This window comes from Dipteris shenzhenensis, chromosome 2 (assembly GCF_047967505.1).
Source record: "Dipteris shenzhenensis isolate YYH24624 ecotype China chromosome 2, Dip_SZ_1.0, whole genome shotgun sequence".
Classification (NCBI taxonomy): Eukaryota; Viridiplantae; Streptophyta; class Polypodiopsida; order Gleicheniales; family Dipteridaceae; genus Dipteris; species Dipteris shenzhenensis.
This window is the reverse complement of record NC_141597.1, coordinates 62,589,496-62,615,871: the sequence shown is the minus strand read 5'-3', so window position 1 is coordinate 62,615,871 and position 26,376 is coordinate 62,589,496. Positions and strand designations below refer to the sequence as shown.

At 45.1% G+C, this 26,376-nt stretch overlaps 1 protein-coding gene and 1 pseudogene across 1 annotated transcript in view; one reads left to right on the top strand and one right to left on the bottom strand.

Moving 5' to 3' along the window:
* Window positions 1-11,321: 11,321 nt before the first annotated feature.
* The window catches only part of LOC147905129 (uncharacterized), a 51,019-nt gene continuing 35,964 nt past the window's right edge, over window positions 11,322-26,376 (top strand). The window contains exons 1-2 of the mRNA XM_087396884.1: window positions 11,322-11,419; window positions 11,644-11,716. Coding sequence (XP_087253010.1) covers window positions 11,714-11,716 — 3 coding nt within the window. The 5' untranslated portion in view covers window positions 11,322-11,419; window positions 11,644-11,713. The remainder of the gene's footprint in view (window positions 11,420-11,643; window positions 11,717-26,376) is intronic.
* On the bottom strand, window positions 19,280-26,164 carry LOC147905130 (uncharacterized; annotated as a pseudogene).

The window sequence follows — 26,376 nt, the reverse complement described above, 5'->3', positions numbered from 1 at the left end:
TTGTAAGATGGCTTACAACCCCAACCTCCACAAGTGTGCATTCAACATACAATAAACAAAGCCTTAAGAATAGTGTAGTATGCAGAGTGTTCCATGAAGTGAAAGTGGATGAAGTGCAAAGGAGAAGCTGGCACGATTGCAAGAAAATTAAAGAGTTTGTGGTTTGCACAGCATATGGGGCTTTTCAAACAAGCACCTGACTAAAACAAGAAAAATTTCTTGTTTCTGTAGTGCATGCATCATAGGGGATCATGACAATTGTGAGAACATTGCAACTATGAAGACATGGGAGTGAGTTCAAGTTTCCCTCTACGTTTAGATGGAGTGACAAACAATGGGGAGAAAAACAATGATGTGCCACCATTTGGGGGGAGTTTTGATGACCTCACTGACTGTCTGGAAAAGGGGGATAACTTTGCAGTTGTCACTGCCTCTGGGGAGAATGAGGAAGATGACCCATACTTTGTGTTGCAGTGCATAAAACCTAATCACAAGGTTGAGGATAATTGGGGAACAACCTATGAGAAGTGGGATGTAGTAATTGGAGCTTTTTGGTACAAAAAAACATCTAAGAGAGGCCACAATTATGAAGTGCTACATAAGAGTCCACAAACATTTGTGTACTCTCATCTAGTAAGATCTATTAAGTTCCAGATGCAACCTGTGCCACAATGAAAGAAGGGAAAGAGTGTCTTCAAATTGGATTTAGAGACACATGCTGGGAAGTTAATATCCTAGTGTGCAACTAACCACTTATCCTGCACTACTACCATGATATCCTAAAATTTATTGCAAAGTGCTATACTAAAACAGTCCCCTTTACCCAAATGGCAAATTGAGCTACAGCATCTACTTTCTCATCGTAGATAGCTGTAGCATGCAGGCACATTTGATCTATCCATGATTTGGGCAATGGCAAATAACATACTCTACATACCAATCTTGCATGCACAAAAACCCTAAAGCAAAAAACTTGCACAAGATGATAGCACGTAGGCCATCGGATCATGCAGTCATCTATGATGGGGGTATGAGCTCCCAATGTCACGATTTCAAGATCAAGGGAGGAGAGGCTCTCACATTGTGCTACAGAGGGGGAGGAAAGATTGTGTGAGGAGCTCCTGGACTGTGCAGGGGGGAGGAAAGATCATGTGAGGAGATTTCAAACTATGCAAACACGTTTTGGAGCTTAGTGTGTGCAAGGGGATCCATTATGAGAGGGGATAGAAGTTGCAAGAAGAGTGCAATGGAGAAAAAAACGGTCGAGAGGCATACAAGATGAAACAATGAAGGAAATGGAATAGTGGAGGCTATTCAAGGTTGGTATGGCTCTGTTACCTATTTTTACATATTATAGGAGGAGATCTATGACAACCACCACCGTGGGTCTTGGAGGTATATATTAGTGCACCAAGGAAAATGTATTTCCTTGTGCAACCAAGGAAAGTGCAATTGATGATATGGCCCTTGAGGGTCCCCTTTAGGTGCAAGGGCCATATTGACATGCCATATCTATCCAGTGGCATCTTGGATATCGTATAATGGATGTCGATATGGCCCTTGCCCCTAGAGGGGACCCCCTCAAGGGACATATCGTCAATTGCATTTTCTAAAAGTTTAATTGTATTTTTCTATATGTATCTCCATGCAACCACAATGGTGGGTTGTTGGAGCTAATTTAGCGCTATTTTGGTCCTAAACTAAGGAAATTGTAGTCCTACTTTAATGGTAGTTTAGTCCTTGTTGCAATAAATCCTAAATGAGGGCAAAAGTATTGTGAGCCACCGCGGTGACTGAAGGCCCGGTGGTGACATCCAAATAATCGACTACAATTCATCAAGTAAGAATTGAGCAAAAGAGATTACATCTACATCCAATGACAGGTTATATAAAAATTAACAACTTATACTGGGAAAAAATTAAACAGAAGATGTTACATTTATAAAAACTTAGCAATTGCTAAGAGACTTAGAGGCCAAAAGATTACATATAGCGACCATAACCACTTAGCAATGGCCATTGCTGAGTGGTTTGTATAAAAATTAACAACAGTGCATACTGAAAGCCTCAATTTGAACAAAAGAGATTACATAAATGTAAAAACTCAGCAATTGCTGAGAACCTTAGAGACCAAAATATTACATCCAACAACCCAAAAGATCTCTGAGAGCCTTAGAGGCCAAAAGATTATATCCATCCATTTCTGAGTGGTCATGAGCCTCATTGAGCAAGATGAAATTTGTACAACTCAGTATTGCAGCTTGCTGCATTTGAATTTTTTAGGGAGCCAATGGAGGAGACGATGGAGAGGCCGAAGACCATGCACATTGCCAGTTCTCACATTACAGGCCCCCCAACAAGAGGAGAGTACTCTACTGTGAAAATCCTAAGCACTTCTTCAACGTCTTGGGGGAACCCATACAGCATAGCCATATAGAGGCCCTCTGTGAGCATGTCATCCAAGCTGGTAACATGCGGCACCACCACTAGCAGAAGATGGTAGTAATTACCACATATGTAAATCATGAAGCCTAATCACCTCTAATCACTCAGTACCATGCAAGCTAGTACTGCCACCTTGAATTAGTCAAAATTCAGGCCAACCACCACAGTGGCTCTCACCTTAATAGTTCCTTATAGTCGGGCTACAAACTTAAGCCTCCGCTATTCCATTCCCTTTATTGTTTTGTCTTCTATCGCTCTTTACCATTTCTTTCTCCCTTGCACCCAAACTGCAAACTTAGGTTTGGCCATTTATGCGAAGAAACCGTCTCTCGAACTTGCACATCAATGGCATTAAAGATGTTGTCCTGGTAGGCTGGGATCTTTAAAGGCTTGCCTGCGAATAGAATTTCTTGCCAGGAGAGAGAGCCTGAATGCCTATCTGTACCTCTAGCTTCTTGTAGCCAATGCCTCACGAGAAAGACTACAATAATAAACTCGGAGCAGTAGCAGGAGAGACCATGAACCCAACAGAAATGGTTCAAGTCATCCTGAATGGACTAGGAGAGGGATACGAGAATCTAGTCTAGAGGATTACCATCCAATGGCAAATTTCAACATTGGAAGAACTTCAGTCAGTCTTACTTGGTAAAGAACTTAGGACGCAAGCCATTCAAGAACACAAAGGTCATTCTAATGATTAAGCATTCACAGCTTCAAACAAAAGCAGAGGCAGAGGTAGAGGTAGATCATTCCAACGAAGTGGTAATCATCATCAGTAACAACAAGGTCATCCTCAGCAAAGTTAGAATCATCATCAACATCATCCTCAGCAACATCAAAATCAGCAAAGAGGAAATCATTCCAATCGAGGAAGATTCCAAGGATGAGGGAATGCATCCACCAACGTGTCAAACATTCAGTGCAACTACTGTCGTAAGTTTGGACACTATGAAAGAGATTGCTGCAAGAAGCAGTATGACCAAGGCAGTCAATCTAGTAGCAATCGAGGGAATTTTCGTGATAGAGGAAATCATCGTGGTGGTGGACATTCTAGTCACTGTCATTTTGCAAATGAACATGGGAATATGTTTCTTGCAAATGAGGAAATGTAACAAACTGATACAGTGTACCTAGACACTGATTGCAATCCCAAAGAGGATTCAGCTATCAAGTTGACCAAGTAGATCAAGATCCTTGGTACATCGACATTGATGCATCATCTCACATGACAAATCATCAGGAATGGTTCATAGAAATGAAACCATTAGAAGGTCAAAAGAATGTCATCTACACATCAGATAATACACTGAATCCAGTTCAAGGGACAGGTGTTATCCCTATGAACAATTTCACCAGTATGAAAGGATTGGTGAAAGATGTACTCTATGTTCCGAAGCTCAGCAAGAACATCAGGTCATTCTTTGAGAAGCCACCTGGGTCAAACAAAGGGTACCATTATAGTTCCATATAGCCATACTCAGCTTGTTTGTGCACTATTCGACGGAGATGAATGCACTATCAGAGACAAATCCAGAAGATGTCACCTAGTAGCAAAAAGGTGGCAAGGAAGGACGCTTGTATAGAATGCTAGCTACAACACCAGATAAGTATGCCATGTCAGCTCAACCGCAACAGAAGCCACTATCTACAAAACGGCACAAGAGATATGGTCATGCCAATTTCAAGTACTTGTTAGATCTCACGAATCAGAATATGGTAATCAGGATTCCAAAGCTACAGTTTCTTGGAAAAGTTTGTGAAGCATGCTACTTCGGCAAATAAAAGCAAACCAATTTTGGCAGAAGTACCTCTCATGCACGAGGTATTCTTGATTTGATACATATAGATGTATGGGGTTATGCCCAGACTCGTAGCATCAATGGTGCACTTTACTACTTGACTTTCATCGACGACTACAGTAGATATTGTTGGGTCTACTTTCTGAAAGAGAAATATGAAGCCTTTTCCAGATTTCAAGAATTCAAAGCCATGGTAGAAAATCAGACAGGCAGAAAGATTAAAGTCATGAGATCAAATAGAGGAGGTGAATACATGTCTTCAACATTCATGAACTTTTGTAGAAGTCACGGCATACAAAGACAATTCACTTGTGCAGATACTCCTCAACAGAATGTAAGAGCTGGAAAAGAAGAATAAGACTTTAGCAGACAGTGCTAGAGCAATGCTTAGTGAGAAGCATCTACTGAATTAGTATTGGGCAAAAGTAATAGCCACTACAAACTATTTGCTTAAATTTGCCCAACCCCTCCACTTCTTCCACCTCTACATAGCCTTTTGCCTCACATTCCTCCACAAGCATGCACCTAGGGGTGACGGAGATCCCAACACCCCCTGAACCCACTAAGTTCACCCCTAAACACATCTAAAAAATACTCTGACCAGCCTTTTTCTTGGATGAGTCTCTTCCACATGAACCACTTTCGACTAAAACAAAGACCACTTTTCAACCAAAGGGGAAGACCAAGCTAAGGACATTCCAGTCAACGACCCCAAGTGGTACCGGGACATTGTCGACCCTTTGATATATCACCAATCTCAGTCTATGGAAAGGAAAGCTGAAGATTTTTTACTTAAAGGTTGGTGATATAATGGAGGTCCAGGCCCTAACCACTTTCATTGGAAAAAAACTTTCGGCAGTGTGGCAAGCTACCCATAAGCTGGAGACCAGAGATGGATATGCAGATCCCACTTCCCAAGTTGTGTCCATCAATGACACCACTGCAAGACTTCACCTAGCTTTGAGGATTCCCTTTTTGAAGTAGCAAAAATATTGGCTACAATGCATCTCAATGCATCTCGGGACCGCGCCGCAGTCATCCCACCTATATGCCTCTCTACTGTTAATGGAAATCGGGCCGATGTAAGTGAGCAACCCGAATGTCGTTTACAATTTTCCACACTTCAACTTTTTGAAGGTGGCTACCACTTATGCCCTCACATATCATATGTAGAATTTCATGGATACATATGCCGAAGTTTTGGATCCGCCGGCAGTCGTGGCCTCCATTCTCTTTTTCGAATGTTTATCATTTTGCTCAAGGATATTCTTGAGCGTGCTCCCACAATCATGGAATGGCATTTAAAAATACGGCATGAGATAGTATTTGATCTAGACAAAGGCTCCTCCTACTAGCAAATGATACACATGTACCTTGGAGTGGAAATTTTACATGCCCATCACATACGGACATTTGAGGACATGCACGTCACTCATTTCTAGGAGCCCCATTTTCCATTTGCCTGAATCTTGCAATGACTACTCGATTGCCAATCCATCGTCCAAGCACTCCAGTCTTCAAGCTTACTGATGCACTCTTGATCCAAAGATGGATCAATAGCATGAAGGGGGGCATGTTAGCCTCCTAGGTTAACATCGTCACATTTTGCACATTCCCACTATTGCGAACTCTTACAAATATGTGCAATGCACTCACGATCTTGTTAGAAGTTGCCTTGGAGCCATATAACGGCCCAAGAGAATTGTAATACTAGGAACAAGACAGTAGAAAAGATAGGAAGGGAGCCAGAGGGTAGAGTTGCGTTCTTTAAAAAGGTGACATGTATAAAAGTCCAAAAGTTTGACTTTGGTCTTCAGTTGTTGGATGCAAGCTTTGAGAAATAGAAGCTCTCTCTTTTTCCAATAGTATTGTCTTGTGTTTCTCTTTCTTCTTGCCTTTTGTGAATGCCTCTAATCCCCCTTCCCCTTCTCTTTCCTCTTGCTTCCCATCCCCTTGCCCTTTTCCTCTCCCTTCTCCCCCCTCTTCTCATGAGGATTCACACTTGCAACAACTTCAGGAGCCATTTGACTGACACCTCATACTTGCATAGCTCCCACAAGGAGTACCTTGGAGTAGAAGGCTCCATCCGCACATCTCTAAGATTGCCACGACATGTGAGTCACCGACCTGTCACCGCTGGAGACTACATAGATGCTCATTCTCGCATCTTCATGGAGATATTAAGTTGATGGATGAAAGCATGTTTTCTAATATTGAGGATGCCTTTGTAGCTTTATACCCAAATAATCCCACGTGGATGTATCTTTTATAACACAAATCACCATTAAAATTGTTTGGGGAGACAAGTTTGGCAAATTTTTCAAGAACTAAATCCTCATCATAGTAACATCATGCATGTTATGTAACCAAAAATCTTGATAAACTTTTTTCTTTGAATTTTCATGTTTGCCTTTTCATTTGGTAGAGATGAATCAGGTTATTCTCTCCCAAATTATTCCAATTCTATGTACATAGAATCTATCTTTTTTTGGAGGGTGAAAATCAAAAGGGTAATGAGAAAGTTTTCTAAGAATAGTTCTCATTAGAGTTAATAATGGGAATTATTTTGTGAATTATAGTGGGTATTAGAGCAAACTTTTGTGATTTATATATTGAAATTATAAATATTCATATATGGGTGAGAAAGTTCCTCTGTATTTAACTTTAGGGTTCTCTTGGATAGCTATGGATTGGTGGCAATGTAGACTCACACATATATGGGTGACTAAGTTCCTCTGTATTTAACTTTAGGGTTCTCTTGGATAGGCTATGGATTGGTGTCAATGTAGACTCACACATGCATGCCCCCCCCCCCCCCACCCCCCTAAACACACACACAAGCACACACCCACACACATAGCTTTTCCCTAAACTCAACCTATAACCTTATCTTATTCCCTAATGACTTTGGATTTGTATATATTATTAGAGTCATTGACCCACACACATAGATTTTTCCTAAACTTGACCTTCTAGCCTTCTCTTAACCCCTAATGACCTAGAGCATTATCATATTGATAAGAAAAGTTAAACCAAAATGTACAGTAGGCCTTGTATCTATGTTAGTCTCTATACTTGATTACATAAAGTTCTATCTAGCCTTTATTGCTTTTTGCCCGTTTGCCTAGCCATTCATGCCTTATATTAATTAGAAATTCAGCAGCACATATATTTTGCAGTTTAATTGGTTTGTTTTTAACATTTAGATCAAATGATCAAACTTAAATTGAGAAATTTTGGTATGTGTGAACGTCTCATGGATTGTTATACTCATTTTACTCCTTTATCAATTATCACGTGGCATTAATAAACTCGCCTATTTTATCCCCCGAATTCAACAAATAAAAGCAACCTATTTCTTGACCAATATCAATTGAAGAGATACCTTCTAGGACTTCTCACTTGAAACTATTATGATAATGGGAAGGCATGGACAGTCATGAGTCTATCTACTTGCACTTTGGTGAGAATGAATGATTGAAAATTTGGGGGTTATTCATATGAGACTCATTTGATACCCGTTTGGTGTTATGATAATCTTTAGTTGGTGGCCCTAAAAGGAGAAATTTGATAGTGACTTCCATCATTGCCCCACTACCCTAAAATTCCTATGCATTCTCCTAGTCTTGTTATTTAAACTTAGTGAAAAGGGAGAACTAGTTATATACATGCATCATATGGATTCCATCACCACTCACCCCATGTAGTTGTCTAGTTGTCTTGATTAACTAACAAAATTTGGTAGGGTAAGTTTAATATGCCAACCGGATCCAAGACATAGATTATGTTCTTCCCACATATTTGTTGTTGGCAATTCTTATACCTTGGCTAGCATCTCCATGCTAACACCCTTCAATTTTTTGTCATCCATTATTTTTTCTCTAGACTCAAGGTGTTGTAGTTTTGTGAGACTGATGTCATTCCCCTAGTCGCATAGTTTCCAATTCAAGGACCTTGTATCCCTCACGATTCACACACTTCAATCCCTTATATTATAATTCATTTCCATTTGGTGAAAAAGGCCTTCAAGTTATGCTTGTGTGTATTAATTGATCACTAGTTCTAATGTGTGTCACAAATAACTTCTTAGTGCTTTGATTCATAGCTTGTACACCCTTGTAATCAAATTAATCATGGTTTCCCAAACTTAGCTTGCATTTGTTGACAATCAAACCTATAGAGATTGGAGCTCTTATTTGTGATCCATGCACGTATATACAATTGATAGTGTTAATCTCATGGACATAAAAATTATTATCTCATTCTACATTTGTTGAATGAACAATTTCACTCTTTGATAGTGGCAATTTGACCCTCAGCTTAGGGTGATTCGCTCATGAACATGCTTGTATTAAGGATTGGTAGGTTTACGAACTTTCGAGAAAAGAGAGGTACAATTAAGAAGCTTCTACGTCTTTACCATGCCATCGTTAACTAGATTTTCTCTTGATTAAGACATAGTCATGATGCTCATAATAGTTATGTTTCCTATGCCAACCAACCTCCCTATAGCTATTTTGTTTTTACAATTTGCATTGGAGAGCCAATTTTTATACATTTGATTCTTATTCAAATGTTTACACTCGAATTATGATTGTATGGACTATACTCGTATACCACCCAATGATACATAAGCTTAAATATAAATCCCATGGTGCATATGCTGTGATGCTCAGCATGAATTACTAGAATAAGGAAGTGCTGACCTTAAGTAGGTTCTAAAGACAACAATGTATTTATTTGATTTGTATAAGGATACAATGCTCTTTCTGTATTCTTTTGGTCAAGGACATTCTTGATCTATCAACTACAAGGTTTGTTGCACATTGGAATTTGGGTGTTAATTGGTTGTACTAGCTACTAAACCCTATTCTAACCTATAGTATATTATTTTTGGCTTATAGCTTCTCGTGCATGGTGGATGGGGAAAAATTGGTTCTCTATTCTCATAGAAGCCAATAAATGCTAGGTATTCCAATTGGGTTCTACTCATCCTAGAAGTTAGCCTATGGCCATTGTGCAAGATGATGTATGGCTATGGGGAGAAAACTTTGTTATAGATTGTTAATGGCTCAATTAACTTGGATTTGATCTTTGGTACACAATAAATAACCCTACTTATGATACAACATGCTATTGACTACTAGATGGTGAGGATATCATTGTTTTGCCTTGTACTTACATAGTTTGAGTATTTCATTAAGAAAATTCAATATGCAATCATGCCATGCTTGTGCTTCATCCATGCCTTCTTTTTTACCACTAGGTTTGTTCTTCACTTACACTAGCTTGTGATTAGTATTGTAATGTTGATGCTTTCAAAAAATATTAAATCATTTGATATATGTGATGGCAGGTTTCATAGTGTCTACTGACATAAAAAGCACATAAGATGTTCGGTTAGAGTTATTCATGGACTCTTGTCTTCATCACGTAATTAAGATGAGAAGGAAGTCATCGTGGTGCATGAGTTATAGTTCTCTACCTGAATTGCTAGTATGACTTCGACAATTCCTAATGACAAGAAATTACCATACATGTATACAACTCCATGCTAGTTTGTATCTTGGCTTAGAAAACTTCTATGTTTGTTTTGTTTTTCAAACATCTATTTAGCAAAATATTCCAAAGTTTGATTTTGCTATTTGTGGAACATGGGGGTACTGGCTAGGTTTCCAAGTTAATTATTGATGTGCTTACCCAATTTATCTATGGAATATGATTTATTATTATTGGCTCAAAAGCTACCATGCAAAATGTGGCTTCTCAAATCTCACACAAGTTAATACATAATCACTCCCATAACTAGACTCTATTCACTAGAGAAGCTTGCATATGCCCTTTTTGTAGGATGATACTATGAAGGCCTTGGTGCCAATTAATCTTTGTATTCAATGTCTTATCTTCTATTTTTTCAGCTTAGAGTGGATCTTAGGATTTACTTGCAATGTGTATTTTGTTTGGCTTGGAGTAGATCTTTTATTTGTTTGGCTTGGAGTGGCCCTTAGGATTTAGATGCATTGTGTACTTTCAAAGGTCACTCACTCTTTTGCCTATCCCTTCTTGAAACTTTCCAAAAGAGACATGGTGTTCTTTCCTCTTGAAAAAAAGAGGAGACAAAAGAGACATGGTGTTACAGAGTAGCTTATATGTTGACTTATATACTTACTTTCAAGTTTGTTCACAAGGCCTTCTATATAGAACAGATTCGTATGTATATGCTTACTTATGACTTGTTGTCATAGAAAATTGTTTGTTGAGTGATGGGGCAATTGTTGTTTCACCAGACACTTATGCTCATATTCTGAGTATTTTGCATGTGTGCTTGTGCTACAATTGTACCCCGTTTGAGCCTTTACTTTTACTATATTTTTTCACCACTTCGCTTCTAACCATAATGCAATATATGATTGGATTTTTTCGAATTCCCTCTCGAGGGTATGGCATTTACAACAAAAATACATAAAATGTAACATTGCCTCTTTCTCTTATGAAATGCGTTTTGTAGATAAAGGCTCATCTCTTAGTAATGATAAGCTACACACCTTGTGTTGCCTTTGATTGACTTGGCTAGGGCTTTGGACTCAAAAAATGCTACTGTTGGTGTGCGAAACTTCCTTGTTAAATTAGGTAGCAGAAACTCCACGATGAGAGGAGGAAATAGATTGAGTCTATATCCAAGATTGAATAGGAAAATTGAGAGAACCTCTAATGTATTAGACGATCTTTCTCAGCACGAGAGGTGGAAATAAATTGGTCTTGAATACCTCTTCTATATATCATTCAAGACGACGTGTATAACCTCAAAGTCCTTGGCAAATGGAACAAAGTCATTCACCTAATTATCAAAGAGACTATAATTTCTTCTCACATGTCCCATGTGCCAATCATATATATATATTTTGAATGAGTGTTGGAAGGGCGTTACTCGATGTGAGCATCATTTGGAGGTCATACCTTAGACTCGTGTAGAGCGAGCTGAACCGGACCGCGGTTACATGTAGATTTAATCCTAAGGAGACAAAAATGAACATGTAGTATGTTGGTTGTAGCATATTTGAAGGAGCGAGCCTCCTCTCCCGCCGTAGCTTCTCTGCTATCCATTCCTTTGTATTCCGCTGTGCCTGCGCAGCCATTTCACCTTCGAATCGGTCCACTTCCCATTCCCAACACAGGTTCGTGCCCCTTCCCCCCCTTCCAACGTGGAATGAGAACAGGAACAGACGGATTGAAAACATTGCTAATCTTTATGTGTTTGCTAAACAGAGCGACTTTTTCATTTTTCCCCAAGGGGCTAGCAGCATTGGCTCAGCTCAATGATCTATGCATCCTATTTCACACTTTTGATATTTTCTTCCATCCGTTGATCTCATTTTGATCCATCTCCCTCTCTTTCCAGTCAATTCGGTTGCCACGCTTGCTTTTCCGAACCAGCAACACGTGGTGTCTGGCTAAGAGCCCGTAAAATTATGGTACTTAATCCTTCCCATAGCTTTTTTCGGGCCTTTTATGGATGGAAGTTAATCTAGTTCTCCGAGTTTGCTTATTCTTTTTCACGAAGAATCCGCAGCCTTTTTAAGCTCGCGCTTTTCTTGTGATCGTTTTCTGTCATTTGCAAGTTATCCATAACGTCTTTTCTTCGGACCGCGCAATTTTAATTTTTCTTCGATTCATACTTGAATTCATGCCAATAATATAATAGTCCTAAGAATCGGTTCCGGGGGTGGAAGTCGGAGATCAATTCTACTTCAGGATGGAGATTTGCTGCATCGGAATGCATGCCCCAAGCAATACATTGCAAACCATTTCTCCAGAAGTGGGTATCATCGCGTCATTGAAGAGACATTTAAGACAGCTATCCGCACCACAATCGGATTGTATTGGTTTGACTTCTATGCCATGAGCTCTTACTTGGTTTTCAGAGATCTCCAAAAATTACATATGTTTATTCTTGTTGGCATAAGTAAGAGGCGCAGTACGCGATCAACGAATGCCACCCGAATGGAAGTTGAGCTACTTCCAAACAAATTCAATAGATGGCAGTGACCTATAGCAGTCCTAAAGGCCGGCATTTTTAAGAGAGTTATTCTATATACAACTTTCCAAAGATGGATTTGCTTTCCATTGTGCCGTGGATTGTGACGCCGTGCTCCTGGTCGGCAGTTTCAGAGAGTTTGCTCTCGTCCTTGCTCAAGGTCTATAAAGCGCACAAAATCCATTTACAAGTTAGTCTCATGGGCATCTACTTCAAATCGAAGCCTTCGAGGTTTAAGGAATTCGAGAGAGACATAATGACTATTTAGGACAAAGGGTGAGATCAGTCTTACGGAAAGACTTTGTGTAGGTTAGTAGAATACTTTAGGACACTTTAGGGCTTGGTAAAAGAACACCCTTAAGGACATAAGATAGGAGCTTTTTTGTCGGCAATGAATGAGGACATACTCATGGACTCCAATACAAGGTTCTGGATAACAAACTTGCACAAGATGTTTTAAATCGGTGTTTGACTACCAATGCTCAGGTGTAGGGGTATTCCTCTAGTAGGTAACCATGTAAAGAGGCCTTTGTAGGTTATCGTGGTTGAACACCTGTGAAAGTTTGCTCAATGCTTCTAGGTGACTACGGACAACCTAATTATCCATCTACCTCTTTTTATATTTTTAATTGAATTGCACCCTTACCTTATTTTCAGCAAGAATGAGGAAGAGTAATCTTCAAGGCACTTTGTCATCTAGCATAGGGTTAGCAATATTTGCACTCGGGGTCGTTTTAGCACAAGAGGGCCAAAAGGCACTTAGGGAGATTGCTATGTAAGGGTACTGATGAGAACATAAGTGTAGCTCTGCTTACTAAATTTTCTCTCTTACTCTAAATACTGTCTAAAGGTGCTTACAACTCTTTCTTTCCTTGTTTTTTAATTTGTAAGATTATATATATTCCTGTCTTATGAAGGTATATATATATATTACACACACATACACGCACACGCACACGCACACCCACACGCACACGCACACGCATGGGCCCCCCCCCCCCTTTTTCCAAAGGCATGTGAGCATGTAGATTAGGATCCTTGTATTAAATTTATAATTGATTCCTTTCTTTGTACCTTGATTGTGCTTGTGGGGCATTTGTGTTTGCCAGCTGGGGACTCATCTCGTAGATGCTCTCATTAGTCTTCTGCATCACTCGGCCTTCCAAGAGGTACTATCCCACCCAAACAAGGGTAGATAAAATTAGACATATCATGCAGATCAATTTAGCTTGAGTGCATCGTGGGAGCACTTGCTAGTGACACAAGTATGCCAATTCACCCATGCCTAAGAACATTTAGACTAAGTTCATGAATGCATTATGCTCTATATTTTTGAATATAGTTTGGGTTCGAGCATAGTCATTCTAGCAAATTGACTTGCAGATTAGCCAATAGATTGGATGGATGAGTAGCTCAACCTTCTAGGAGGAGGAGCATGACAATGCCATGACCTTGTCAACGAGGCTTTGTGATCACCTGATGCATGGGGATTTTATGGCCAATGTAATGGGAAGATACAAATTGGGAGAAGGGGGGCAAGATAGTAGAAGGTGGGAGATGGAACATAAAAGGAGAGAAGAGAGAGAGAGAGAGAGAGAGAGAGAGAGAGAGATGTATTAATGTCCTTGGGAGGCCTCACAAGCCTATGGGACACAGTACAACAAATGGAAATGAAAACTCATACAGCAAATGGAAATGTGAGAGACACAGAGAGAGAGAGAGAGAGAGAGAGAGAGAGAGTCTATTAACGTCCACTGGAGACCAAAAGGTCTATGGAACAGCAAGAAACCCTCTAGGGAGGGCGCATGGCAGCTCCCAAGGAGTGCAAAAGCAACCCCAATTATTTAGAGTACTACATAATAGTCTGAAAGAGTAATCAGCCATACATCAGTTTAAGACTGAGAGTCTTTTGGTTTTGATTTAAATTCTCTAATTAGGGCTAGTTCAGTTGCCTTATTTTCCATCCTTTCTGGCAGCCCTGACTTTTGCTAGTTCAGTTGCCTTATTCTTGAGTTGAGCTTGTGTAAGCTCCTCGGCTATCCATACTTTGGTACCCTTCAGCTTGTAAGATAGTTGAAGAAGCTTGATTCGCATATCTTTTGACTTCGGTGTAAGGATTGCATCACCTTTGTAGTGCATAATAGAAGCGGGCCTGGAGTCGTCATCATCTTGCTCATCATCATCCGTCCATTCAATGTTGGGCAAGCCTGCTTTGATCTTTGTCAATATTTCACTATAAGTGTTCTCCTCTTTTTACCAATCTTCTGGGAGTCCCCCTATTCTAATCTTGAGCTCATTATCACATCTAGCTTCGTGTTCTTTAATCTCTGCTTGAATATCAGACTTACTTGCTTTGGTGTCCACATCCACAATCACTTCCTTCTTAGCAGTTTGTACTTCAATGTGAACAAGATCTTTGACTGTAGAGACTAGCTGCAGGGTAGGGGGGGAATCCTTACAAGATTTTGCAGCCTCATCAATTACTGCCTGCTTACCAAGCCCTTCCAGAATGTGAAGTCGAGCCTTTACTTCTGCTAGTTCCAATCGTAGCTCTCTCACTGCTTGTTGGAGATATAAAATCTGATCATGTTGCCCAAGGATGGGTCGTTTTGAGCCTTCTTGTTGATAATTGCGTGCATACGGAGATGGTGTCATGGCTGCAACTGTAGAGTATCGAGTCCTGATGGAGGTTGAAGGAGTTGAGGGGGACTTGGAGGAGAGGGTAGGCCAGTCCATAATTGGCTATCTGTAGAACCCCCTAGCTGAACCTAACCACCGGGTTGGGTTGGGGGTTTAGCCCAACTCGGGGTTAGAGTTAAGGTTAGTTTGTTGTTTGAAGAAAATTAGGGGGGGGGGTTTGTTGTTGACGACGGGATTGGGGGCGGCTGGCGGCTGTTGGCGTCTGGCAGCTGCTGGCTGTTGGCGGCAGCCCTGATAGCTGGTTCGCTAGGTGCTTAGTTAGGTAGGTAGGTAGGTAGGTGGGGTAGGTGGCGGTTGAGGCGACAGAGGGGACGGTGACAGGTGACGACAGGACGGCTGAGGCAACGGCGACGGGCAACGGACTGAGGCTGAGTGGCGATGATGGGCTAAGAGAGAGAAAGAAAGAAAAAAAGATATATTAACATCCACAGGAGACCTCACGGGTCTATGGGACAAAAGAACACACACCAAAAACATCAACATCAGTTAGAGACCGAGAGTCTTTGGGGGAGTATATCATCTCAGCCCCAGTTTATTTAGATGCATAACTAGCTACTGATTTTATCTTAGGAAAAAACGGCTTGAGCAACATCAGTTTAAGACTGAGAGTCTTTGGGTTTAGATTTGAAATCACGGATCAAGGCTTGTCCATCCCTATATACTGTCCATTTTCCATCTTTGCGTGCATCCTTCACTTTAGTAAGCTCAACATTCCTTTGTTTGAGCTGATTCGGGGTAAGCTCCTCAGATATCCATGCCCGTGTGCCTTTCAATTTGTTTGTCTGTCGGAGAATCTTGACTCTACCTGCCCTCTCAGTGAACTCAACTTGTACATGTGTTCCCTTCTGAGAGATCCAACTGACCTCCTTGAGACTTGTGATCTTCTCTTCTACTGTGTATCCCTCTGTAAAATCATCTGCAGGACAGCCCATACAATCCTCTGGCAGTCCCCCTATACGCAATCTGAGAGAGAGAGAGAGAGAGAGAGAGAGAGAGAGAGAGAGAGAGTTGTATTAATGTCTTCGTAAGGGCTTGTGGGCCTATGAGACAAAGTACAATCAAAGAAAGTAACTCACACAAGCCATTGTGGGCAGAAGCAAAGGGCCCGCTAAGGTCCTTGCTCACTGCTGAGCTAGTAAACTGAAAACTGAAAACTCAAAGCTCAAAGCTCAGCCATGTAGAGCTAGTGCTCTAAACTCTAACCTGGGTGCCATGGTGGCTCTCCAATGGGATGCAAAAACGTCGAGCTTATCTGTATCTGATGAGCTCTCTCTCGCTGTGTGGTAGGTGCGTGGTCTCCGTGATCTTTGTATCCCATGGGCCATAAAAAGAGTGACACCTTGGCTTTGACGGTCTCCTCCAAGTAGAGTAGTGATGGGCTGGACCTCTATCATGCGTGCTTTGATCAGCCTCCGCATTGTGTGTGGTGGCTTTGCTGCTCTGCATCGTCTCTTCCTGTTGATCCATGCTGCTATCTCCTTCTCTACCCCACACTTTCCTGGGGCTGACTTGAAGGCATAGATTTCGGTGACGTGTCGGTGTGCTCGGTTTGTCTCCTGTGGCACTATCATCTCATGTTGTCAGATCTGCTGCGGTAAGGTCTCTCCGTGTCACGGCATCTCCATCAGATAGAGGCTAACACAAACCTGGTCATGGAAGTGGATTACTTAGGAGAGTGGCCTGACCCCGTGTCCCTCTGGAAAGAGATAGTGGTATTGTCCTCGGATCTCATAGTAGGCGGTGCAAGTACATAGCAAGTGCTCCTCTGTCTTCACCTTTGTCAGTGTGCACAACCTACAAATCGGCTGCTCTTTAGGTGTGCATATTGCTCTCCCAGTCTCGATCCTTAACTTGCATTGGTCTGATGGCAATCCTCAGTGCGTGTGAGATACGTCTGTCCTTCGGATACTAGGGCTTGAGAATCAATCCATCCTCTGATCCTCTCAAGAAATGGGCATGATAGAACTGAAATCTTGGTGGGGAACTCTTGTTTCCCCCCCCCCCCCCCCCCCCAATCCCCACCCCCACCCCTTCCCCCACGTCCGTATGTATACAGCTGGAGCAGATCCAACCGTATGATATGTTTGATTCATCTCGTGGGATCTGGAGGGATGGGGCATCCAATGAAAGGGGTGAAGGCGGTCCATTTGAACAAACTATCTGGATATGTGTGCGTACTAGCATGTGCTAACGCCACTTTCAGCTAGTCGTCGAGCTGACTCTAATGCCAGCCTCCAACTAGGCAAGGCCCATACCCCATGGAGATATGTCATTGTCTGGAAGACGGCATCAAGCTGTGGAAACAGCTCCAAAATGGTGCACGCACCCCGAAACAGCTCCAAAATGCTGAGAAATCTTCAGACTAGCTGGCACGAACTTCGAGGCAGGTTCAAACAACTTTTCGGTGCATTAAATGCAGGCGCAGCAGGTCCGTACAGTGGTTGGGCTTAGCCAACCAGGTCGGTTGGGCCAACCAACCAAGTCAGTCCACAGTGTAGGCCATCTCATGGGCTATCCATAGATGCCACTTATACCTTGGTATGTGCCTTGTAGGCCTAGTTATAGTCAGTTAGGACTATTGGTACAGTTAGTTTATGTACCATCTAGGTCACTTAGGACACTTAGTCTTGTTAGGGCATTTAGCCCTAGGGTTTTGTTATGTTGGCTCTCCCTTGAGCCTCCACATGTCAGTTTTTGCAGCAATCTATTACAACATCTCGTTTTTCTCCTTCTTGCTTCCATTTTTTTGAGCTTCCATTGCTTCCTACACCCAACGGTGGTATCAGAGCAGGTCGGGAATCCATTCCCTCAGCCATTGACAGCTTTCCCAAGCTGTTTGGCAGCCTCCTGAGCCCTCATTCCTGCTGGTTTTGCTGGTTTCTACACACCCGTGAGTGTTTGAAGCCTCTCCAAGCACTTCTGTCGCGAAAACCCTGATCTTGACGCAAGAAGACCACATTTTGGAGCATCCACTGCGAAGGGAGCTGCATTTTGAGGCGAAGGGAGCTGTTTTTTCTCAGAAATCACTTCACACGTGTGGTGGCTATAGGAATCCATACAGCTGTACGGCTCATTTAATTTGCATGTGTGACTGTAGTTTGTTGTACGGCGACTGTACGGCCATCCGTACAGAGCCCCTATATAACAGCAGCCCTCCTTGCTCCTCTCTTTGCCCCTTCTGTCCTCCATGTAGTCCTGCTGGTCCTGCATCTGTTCAGGCCTGTTCTAGCCCTTAGATCCTACTCCAACATCCGCTGGTAGACATGTGGCATCGCCATATAGTTGCTGACATCATCCGCCCTTTCTTGATCCATGTCATCGCTGCCAGGCATGCTGTGAGGTGTGCTGCCCACATGGCAGCCAGCCCCAAAATCTCTCTCTTTGTGTAGGAATGGTGCCCACATGGCAGCCACAATTCTCCCCATGTGGCATTCTTCCAAACCCTAAGTTCACCCCCCCCCCCATGCTCTCCTCATATCGGGGCTTACATACAGGGAGGTGACCTATCCATTTCCAACACCCCCTCACCAACCCGTCCTGGCCCAACACCAACACTTCGATGATGACGATTCTCCAGTAGCTCCCGTGTCGTAGCCCTTGGCTTGGGGGACTAGGCTAGGGGGAGTGAGACTTCCTAGAAGTCCGCAGGAATGTATCCAATGCCTAGGTGCAACCACTAGGGCCAAGTATTAGGCTAATGCTAGAAAAGAGGGGTATAAAAGTTGGGCCCAAGGGGAGACTAATGTGTCATTAGTAAAGAGGGTTAGAGTTTTTAAGTTTCTCATTGGTTGTAGGGGTTAGGACTTTAGTGAAGGGGGGGGCAAATATGCCACATGGCAATTCCCCATGCACCCTTCTCTCCAAATCCCCCTACACCCAATGTTTGAAGGCATTCCTCACCTATCCTCTCTCCAGGGCCCCAGGGGTGTAGAAATGACTCCCAACCAAGGGAAAAGAGAAAGAAAATGAGAGAGAGAGATTCTGGGAGCCGAGAACAGAAAGGAGAGCAAGGCTCACGGGTGCAGAAGAGCGTGTTGCCCATGTTCTCAAAAAGACCTCTCCAGAAAAAGCTGGTCATACAGGGGTCTCGATCACTGACAATGGATTGAGGCATCCCGCGGTGTTTGAAAATGAGACATGAATAAATTCGCCATCTGATCTGCTGTAATTTTTCTTGGCAGAGCTCCAGTATAAGAGCTTCCGCCTGACACTCTCTAGGACCGCAGGCTGAACTGCTGCTCTGCTGAAATGTCAATGCCTACCTAGCAGCCCAAGTAACGCGCCGCCTCTCCTCGCGGGATCAACGAAAGCCAAAATCAGCTCCCCAATCTCGAACCTTTTGGATCTCCTCCGAGCCTATGAAGAAACCAACGGATTTGGTCCAATTTATGCGAGCTCTAGAAGCCTCACAATAAATGGCTAAGGCCCCTCTGACCCTCTCCAGGCTGGCCGCAGAGCCATCCACATGTAGCGCTGTCATCTGTGAACTCGGAGTCAAGGAGCTCCTTCTCTTGTCTGATCGAGAGCCGCATCCCTGTGATACCAAGAGTCTAAGAGCGCAGGAAGTAACCTAAGGCCTCTGCCATGAAAAGCAAAAGATAAGGGGCCAGCAGGCAGCCCTGCCTCATTGAGCTATAGAGAGGGAAGGCCTCGCCTGTGTGGCCCCCAATGATCATCTGGTTGGAGCTGCTTGCATAGAGAGCTGATACCCCTCTGATCTAGCTCTCTGAGAAACCGAGCCTTTGCATGGTCCCCTCCAAGAACGACCACTCCACCCTATCATATGCCTTCTCGAAATTGAGAAGAACGGTGAACAGCTGTTCCTCCTCCCTGGCCCAGTCCAATGCCTCCCAGAACATGAGGATGTTATCCAGGATGCTACGCTCTTGGGCAAAACTGGTTTGTGTCTCATGAATGATATCTGGGAGGTGGGGTCTCCGACATAGACTCAAGACCTTAGCCAAGATCTTGCAACATGTCTAGAAGGGTAATCGGCCTCCACTGCCGAATGTTTAACCTGTCGCCCTTCTTCGGAAGCAGGCATATCCAGCCTTTGCTGAAGGAGTGATCCTGAGTTGAAGATCTCGTGGCAGGCTAGTCTGAAAGGGGTGGAGATATGCTCCTAGAAGCACCGAAAAAAGGATGGGGTTAGGCCATCCTCGCCAGGGCACTTCTGTGGGTTGGCAGGGCCTGAAGAGCCTCCCACAACTCCTCGTCCGTGAAAGGAGCCTCTAACCGTCTGGTAAGGCCTTGTGAAACTACTGAGGGGACTTGCTCCCAAACTGCCTCTCTAGCTAGAATGGTGGTGGGCGATACCTTCTCTGACTAAAAAAGCTAGTCGTAGAAGGTTATAGTCAACTCAAGGATCTCTTGTGGGTCCGTGCGCATGTGTCCCTATGGGTCTTGAAGCTGCTGAAGCTGGGCTCCTGCGAACCGTGGTTCGGTGGCCTCAAAGGCGGGTCATCCTATCTCCCTGCTAGACCCACCTGGCCTGGGAAGAATGGTATGAGAACTCTGCTCTGCAAACCTCCAAATCATGTAGCTCCAAGTGTGCACACTCCAAGCGATACCTAAGCCACTGAGATTGCGGATTTGCTCTGAGTCTCTTGATAGATGCAAGGTCTCTGCGAAGGGCTTTCTCTCGCTCCTGAAGAGCCACTCTCCGTCTGAGGGCCTGACTTTGGAGCTCCCGACTGCTGCGCTAAATCCTCTCAGCCACCCAAGCTGCCAACCCCTCCTCGGGCTGTCTCTAGAGATCTGCTGTCAACTGTTGAATGTCCGCCTTCTGGAAGAGAACATATGAAATACAAACCCCCATTTGGGGGAGTTTGCGACGGGGATGCTCTAAGTGTAGTACCGTTGGAGAATGGTCGGACATAGTGGTGCTTGCTAACATGCCAGTGGAGCCACCGCGTAGTAAAGCCCAATCCCCGATGTAGAATCTATCCAGGCACTCTAGTAGTCCATCCTGTTTCCGCTGGCCGAAGGAGAAGTGAAGGCTGCCCGGGGTCCTAGAAAACTCAAGCTCTCGCTAGGGGTCCTTGCCTTGGATCGCAAAGATGAATTGCTCCCAAGTACTCCTCTCCCCTGCTGGCATCTCTGCAAAAGAGGTTCCTTCTTGCTTATCCTCCATGAACTTAAGACTATTGAAGTCCCCTCCAACAATCCATGAGTCCACCTCTGGGAGGCAATTCGTGAGCTATCGCCAAAAAGCCGGGCGATGCTGTCCGCAAGCAGGTGCGTACATGCTGAACACACCAATTTGAGACTCTCCTACCTGAAGGCCCATCTACACTGCGCGGCCTAGAAAGAGCTCAGTTTGTGCAAAAATGTCTGGGGCTACCACCTGGGATGTTGAGATGCAGACCCCTCCGCTCCTGCCCACTGTTCGGGACCAAACCTTTGGGCCCCTCCCAGGGAAAAGACGGTGAAGGCGTGTGATGTCGTTGTGGAAAACATGTGCTCCTGAATAAAGAGAAAGTCCACTAGTCCACCTACTAGAGCCCGCTGCAATTCTTGACGGAGAATCAGGTACGGCGGCTGACTGCGCGCATGGTCATGAAGGCCATGCACATTCCAGCTCACTACGGTCAAACTCATGGGGAAGGGGCGGCAGTGAACAAGGCTCGTCTGTGTGTGGGAGCCTGCTCTAAGAAATCAGACTTCAGCGACTTCGTCGGAGGTTTGGAGGGAGAGTAATCTGTGTCCGTGCATCGACGGGACCAGAGTCGCCATTGGCTCGATCATCTACGCCGAAGAGATCAGCGCACTGCTGAAGGGTCTAGCTGTGAGAGAACTGTCTTTGCTGGCAGATGGATCACTGCTATAGCTAGGCTTGACCTTGGCTTCGTTGGAGAGAAGCCAAGTTGAAAGTATGCAGAACCTCTGTGAGCGAGCTAGAGGTCCAGGGAGAGGACATCGGTACCACATCATTTGCTTATAGCAGGATCTAAACCAAGGCACCAGCAGTAGCGAGAGAGCAACCAACCCCCCCTAATGTCCACATACATACATACATACAGAGAGAGAGAGAGAGAGAGAGAGAGAGAGAGAGAGAGAGAGAGAGAGAGAGAGAGAGAGAAAGAAAGAAATTTTATTAAAGTCTTCGGGAGACCGTGAAGGTCTGAGAGAGAGAGAGAGAGAGAGAGAGAGAGAGAGAGAGAGAGAGACATTTTATTAAAGTCTTCGGGAGACCGTGAAGCTCTATGAGACTAAAGATAACTAGTACAATGAGCATAACGGTGGCGGTCTCAAAATAGTCCGGCCAACCGTTTCTTCAAAAAAGTTATGAAGGACGGTGTGTCTAGTCCTAGTGCAAAAAATGTGTATCTATCTCCAGATGATACAAAAAATGGCACAAAAAAATGGAGCAGAAGGGGGGAGATACAAATATATATATATATGCCCGTGGTGATCATCAGAGGCCAATCATAGAGGGCCCATCAAATGGGAGGTCGAAAAAAACCTGCGATGGATGATTGGCCTCTGACATCACGCTGCCTAGTCGAGCTCGGTCGTCGGGGGCGATGGGAGGCCCTATGTTGAAGAACGAGAGCGACGGTGACCCCGGTAGGGCGTGCTGAGAGCATAGAAGGGATGTCATGGACCCGGATGTGTGAGTCTGTCCGCTGGCGTAGCTGTCGTGGCTCTGGCTCTCGCTCATGTCCGCTACGTCGACTAGACTGAGGAGAGGTATCCAGTGACTGGAAGAAATCAGTGATGGGTTGCTGAGTGTCCTCACGCTGTGTGGGCTGCGCATGATGTCGTGCCCGGAGAGATGCATCTCGGTGGCAGGTCATCTCATGTAAGAAAGTGGCTAGGCACCACTGGTCCAGGAACTGCAGCATGCGTGTGAGGGGGCCGAATCCGTCACGGAATAGGCAGTGGTACCGGCCTCAGATGGCATAATAGATAGGGCATCTGAAAGCAAAGTGCTCCTCCGACTCGATCTCCTGCAGGTCGCAAAGTGGGCAGATGCGGCCCTCTCGTGGGATACCCTTTGCGCGTCCACTCTCGATCCGTAATCGGTGTGACGAAACCCTAAACTGGCCGAGTGAAATCCGGAGCGCATGTGGTAGATGAATCTGTGTATAGCCCGGGGGCGTGATGAAACCCTCTTGTGAGATTTGGAGGCAGTGTCGGCGATAGCAATCGAGCTTCACAGGAAGCTCGGGATGAAGAAACCAAGTCCTCCAGGTGTGAAGCTGGAGCAGGTCCTCTCGGATGATTTGGTTGACCTTCTGGTTAGTGGGGGAGAAAGGGGATGGTGGAGCGTCGAGGCTATACTGAAAAGGAGGCAACCGGTCCATGTCGAGGCCCAGTCGGGTGAACCAACTGGAAAGGCGTCTATACCAACATCGCTGGTCCCCATCAGCGAATAAGGCCATAGAGGAGGATAGGGCTAGCCAGGGTAGGCGGAAGCGACCGTCGGAAGAGGAGCTGAAGTCCCTGACCCTGTGTAGATAAGTGATAGCCTGGAAGGCCGCATCAAGCTGTACTGGTGAGGCGTCGAATTCTGCTAAGATGATCTGATGAGGTACCGATGGTTTGTTGCGGATCATCCGAGCAAACATCAGTATCTGTAGGCGCTCGACGCGTGCCCACTCTTTGTCTGAAAGGTCGGCCCCCCACCATGGGCTGCCGTACATGCCTGCTGGGCGGACCAAGGAATCAAAAAGAAGAGGCTTGGTCCGCGGGTCCTAAAAGTGAAAGTGGTAGCACTGTCGCTCCAGTCTGGCAAGAGCGACATAGCCTCGGTTGATCCTGACCTGCATAGCCGGGCGCATCGTGAAGATCGGGCCTGAGAATACAACGCCCAGGTATGTATAAGAGTCGACTATGGCAACAGGGTCGCCGGCGAAGAGGAACTGCTCTCGGTGTTGAAGATCATGACCTTGGTTTTCCCAAGGTTGACCTTCAAGTCGTGGGTATCACATAAGATCTGAACTCCATCTAGGTGTCGCTGAAGACGAGTAGCAGAGGAGGATAGTAGTACTACATCGTGTGCGTATAAGAGAATTTGGATGACAGCCTCCACAAGAGAGCAGCCTGCACCTCCGAGTGTCTTGATGGTGGTCTCGAGCTCGTCGATGTAGAGGCCAAATAGAGTCGGTGACAAGGGACATCCTTGTTTGACCCCTATAGTGCTCGTGATCTCTGTGGTCCAGCTGGTACCAATCCTGACCTGGCCCGTCACCCTCTCATAGAGAGCTACTACCGCCCATATAACCTCCGAGTCGTAACCTAACTCCTGCAAGCGTCTGACAAGGCGGGCCCGAGGAACAATGTCGAATGCCTTGCGGAAATCCACAAAGCAACAGTATACCCTCTGTCTCTTGTGTCTGGCCTCCTCAATGATCCCTCGAAGTGTAAAAATGTGATCGTAAGGCGAGTGATCCGTCCTGAAACCGGCCTGTCCAGATGCCCTGAGGCCTCGTATCTGTGCGCGAGTGATGACCTCACCGTCTAACACTGATGCATAGATCTTGGACATAACATGTCCAATCATGATGGTCCTGTAATTCCCTGGATCCATGGGATCTTCTGCTTTGTGGATGGGTGTGATAGTGTTCAGGGTCCAGGCTCTGGGGAATCCGTGGCAGACAGCTTCATTGAACAACGTTGCAAGGATGGGGGCTAGAGTTTTGATACCATAGGCGACAAACTTTGTGCATAGGCCCTCATGATCCTTGGCTCGGCCGTTGTGAAGCTTGTGCGCTGCGTGGGTGACTCCCTCGGTTGTGAAAAGGATGCAAGATGTGGGGCGGGGGGTGGCGGAGAGGTCAGGAGGGGGCTGATCAGGGATATCATAGAGTGTGTGTGCATAGGAGTGCCAGAGGGAAGTGTCTGTGAGGGGGGTAGGGGGTCGGCGTTCTAGAAATTTCCTCCAGAAATCCTTGGAGTTGCTACTAAACAGGATGTTTAGTAGCATATCCTCATTCTGGCGCAGGAAGGCTAGCTTCTTGTGACGGACTAGGTGGCGATATTCCGGAGTGAGGTGTGGGTCAGCCCTAGCATTTCGCTGGGTCGTGAGTCAGAGTGTGCGGCGTAAGGCTTTACATTCGTCATCATACCAGCTATTGCAAGGGGTGGAGTCAATGGGTGGGGGGCGTGTAGACCGAGTAGTGTAAGGAAAGATGTGGCGGGCTGCATTGTGGAGAGAGTGGGTAATGAGGGCAGCTCGGTGATCTAGAGAGGGTATGGTGTCTATGTGTTTAAGGAGAGAGGCTAGGTGGGCTGAGTAGTCAGGTGAGAGGTTATGATCAAAGTGTATATCATGATAGGTGGTGTAGTGCGGAGTGTGGCTAGAAGGGGCTTAAGGCGTAAGGAGGTGAAAGAAAAGGTAAGTGTGGTCGGCTCCTAGGGGTAAGGGTGCGGTACGGAAGTCAGTGATCCGTGAGGCTAAAGCAGGAGATCCCGAAATGTAGTCGACAACACTGGCTCCTCCGCCATGTGGGAAACATGTGAAACCAGAGGAGGCGGGCCACCGATCTAGTCCATTGTAGATGACCAGATCATGTATACGTCCAAGATCCAAAAGAGCCTGCCCATATGCAGTAACGGGGGCTCGACTGTCGGCCGATGAGCGGGGGAAGCCCGAGTCCTCTATGTCCATCTCAGGTAATAGGACCGGATCTGAGTGGAAATCCAGGAGGGATGTCTGATGTGTGCCTGTCCGTGCGTTGAAATCCCCAACTAGGAGGACCTCTCCGTGTCTGGAAAACTCCACAATGTCTGGGTGGAGATCTAAATAGGGGGATACCCCCGTATCCTCGCGTAGCACCCGTGCGAAGTGTGACGTCTCAGGGGGGAAGTAGCAAACTGCAATAAAAAGGTCGCATGTGGAAGGGCGTCGTAAGCGGAGCCATAGGTAACGGGCGTGAACATCTCGTCTGACCACGGATATCAGACTAATGAGTGCTGAACGGAAGAGTACTGCAACTCCGCTTGAGCCTCGGACCCCCCCAGTATCTCTGGTCTCCTCACAGAATATTGACTCCCAAGTATAGCCACTGACCGAGGGGAGAGGGCGCTCGGGGCTTTGGTGTGTCTCTGTATAGAAAACTATGTCACGTCCAGTGTATGACTCTGAGAAATTCCCAGGGTCAGACCATAGGGTACCATTACAGTTCCATATGGTGCATGCCAAGGGTACTGTGTGCTGAGTCTGAATTTCATAGACCATGTCTCCCTATTTGGGAGGGGAGCCTGCTACCGTGTCTTGAGTACCTGGTGGGGCTCGGCGGCGGGGGCCAACTAGCAGGCGGCCATCTCGGACGACAGCCCACTTCCCCTCCTGACGGGCTGCATCTCGCTGCTGAAGTAGGGTGCGCCGCTCCTCTACCTGCATAGATGTGAGATCCTCATCCATGAAAATGGTAGGGTGGTCCCGCAGTG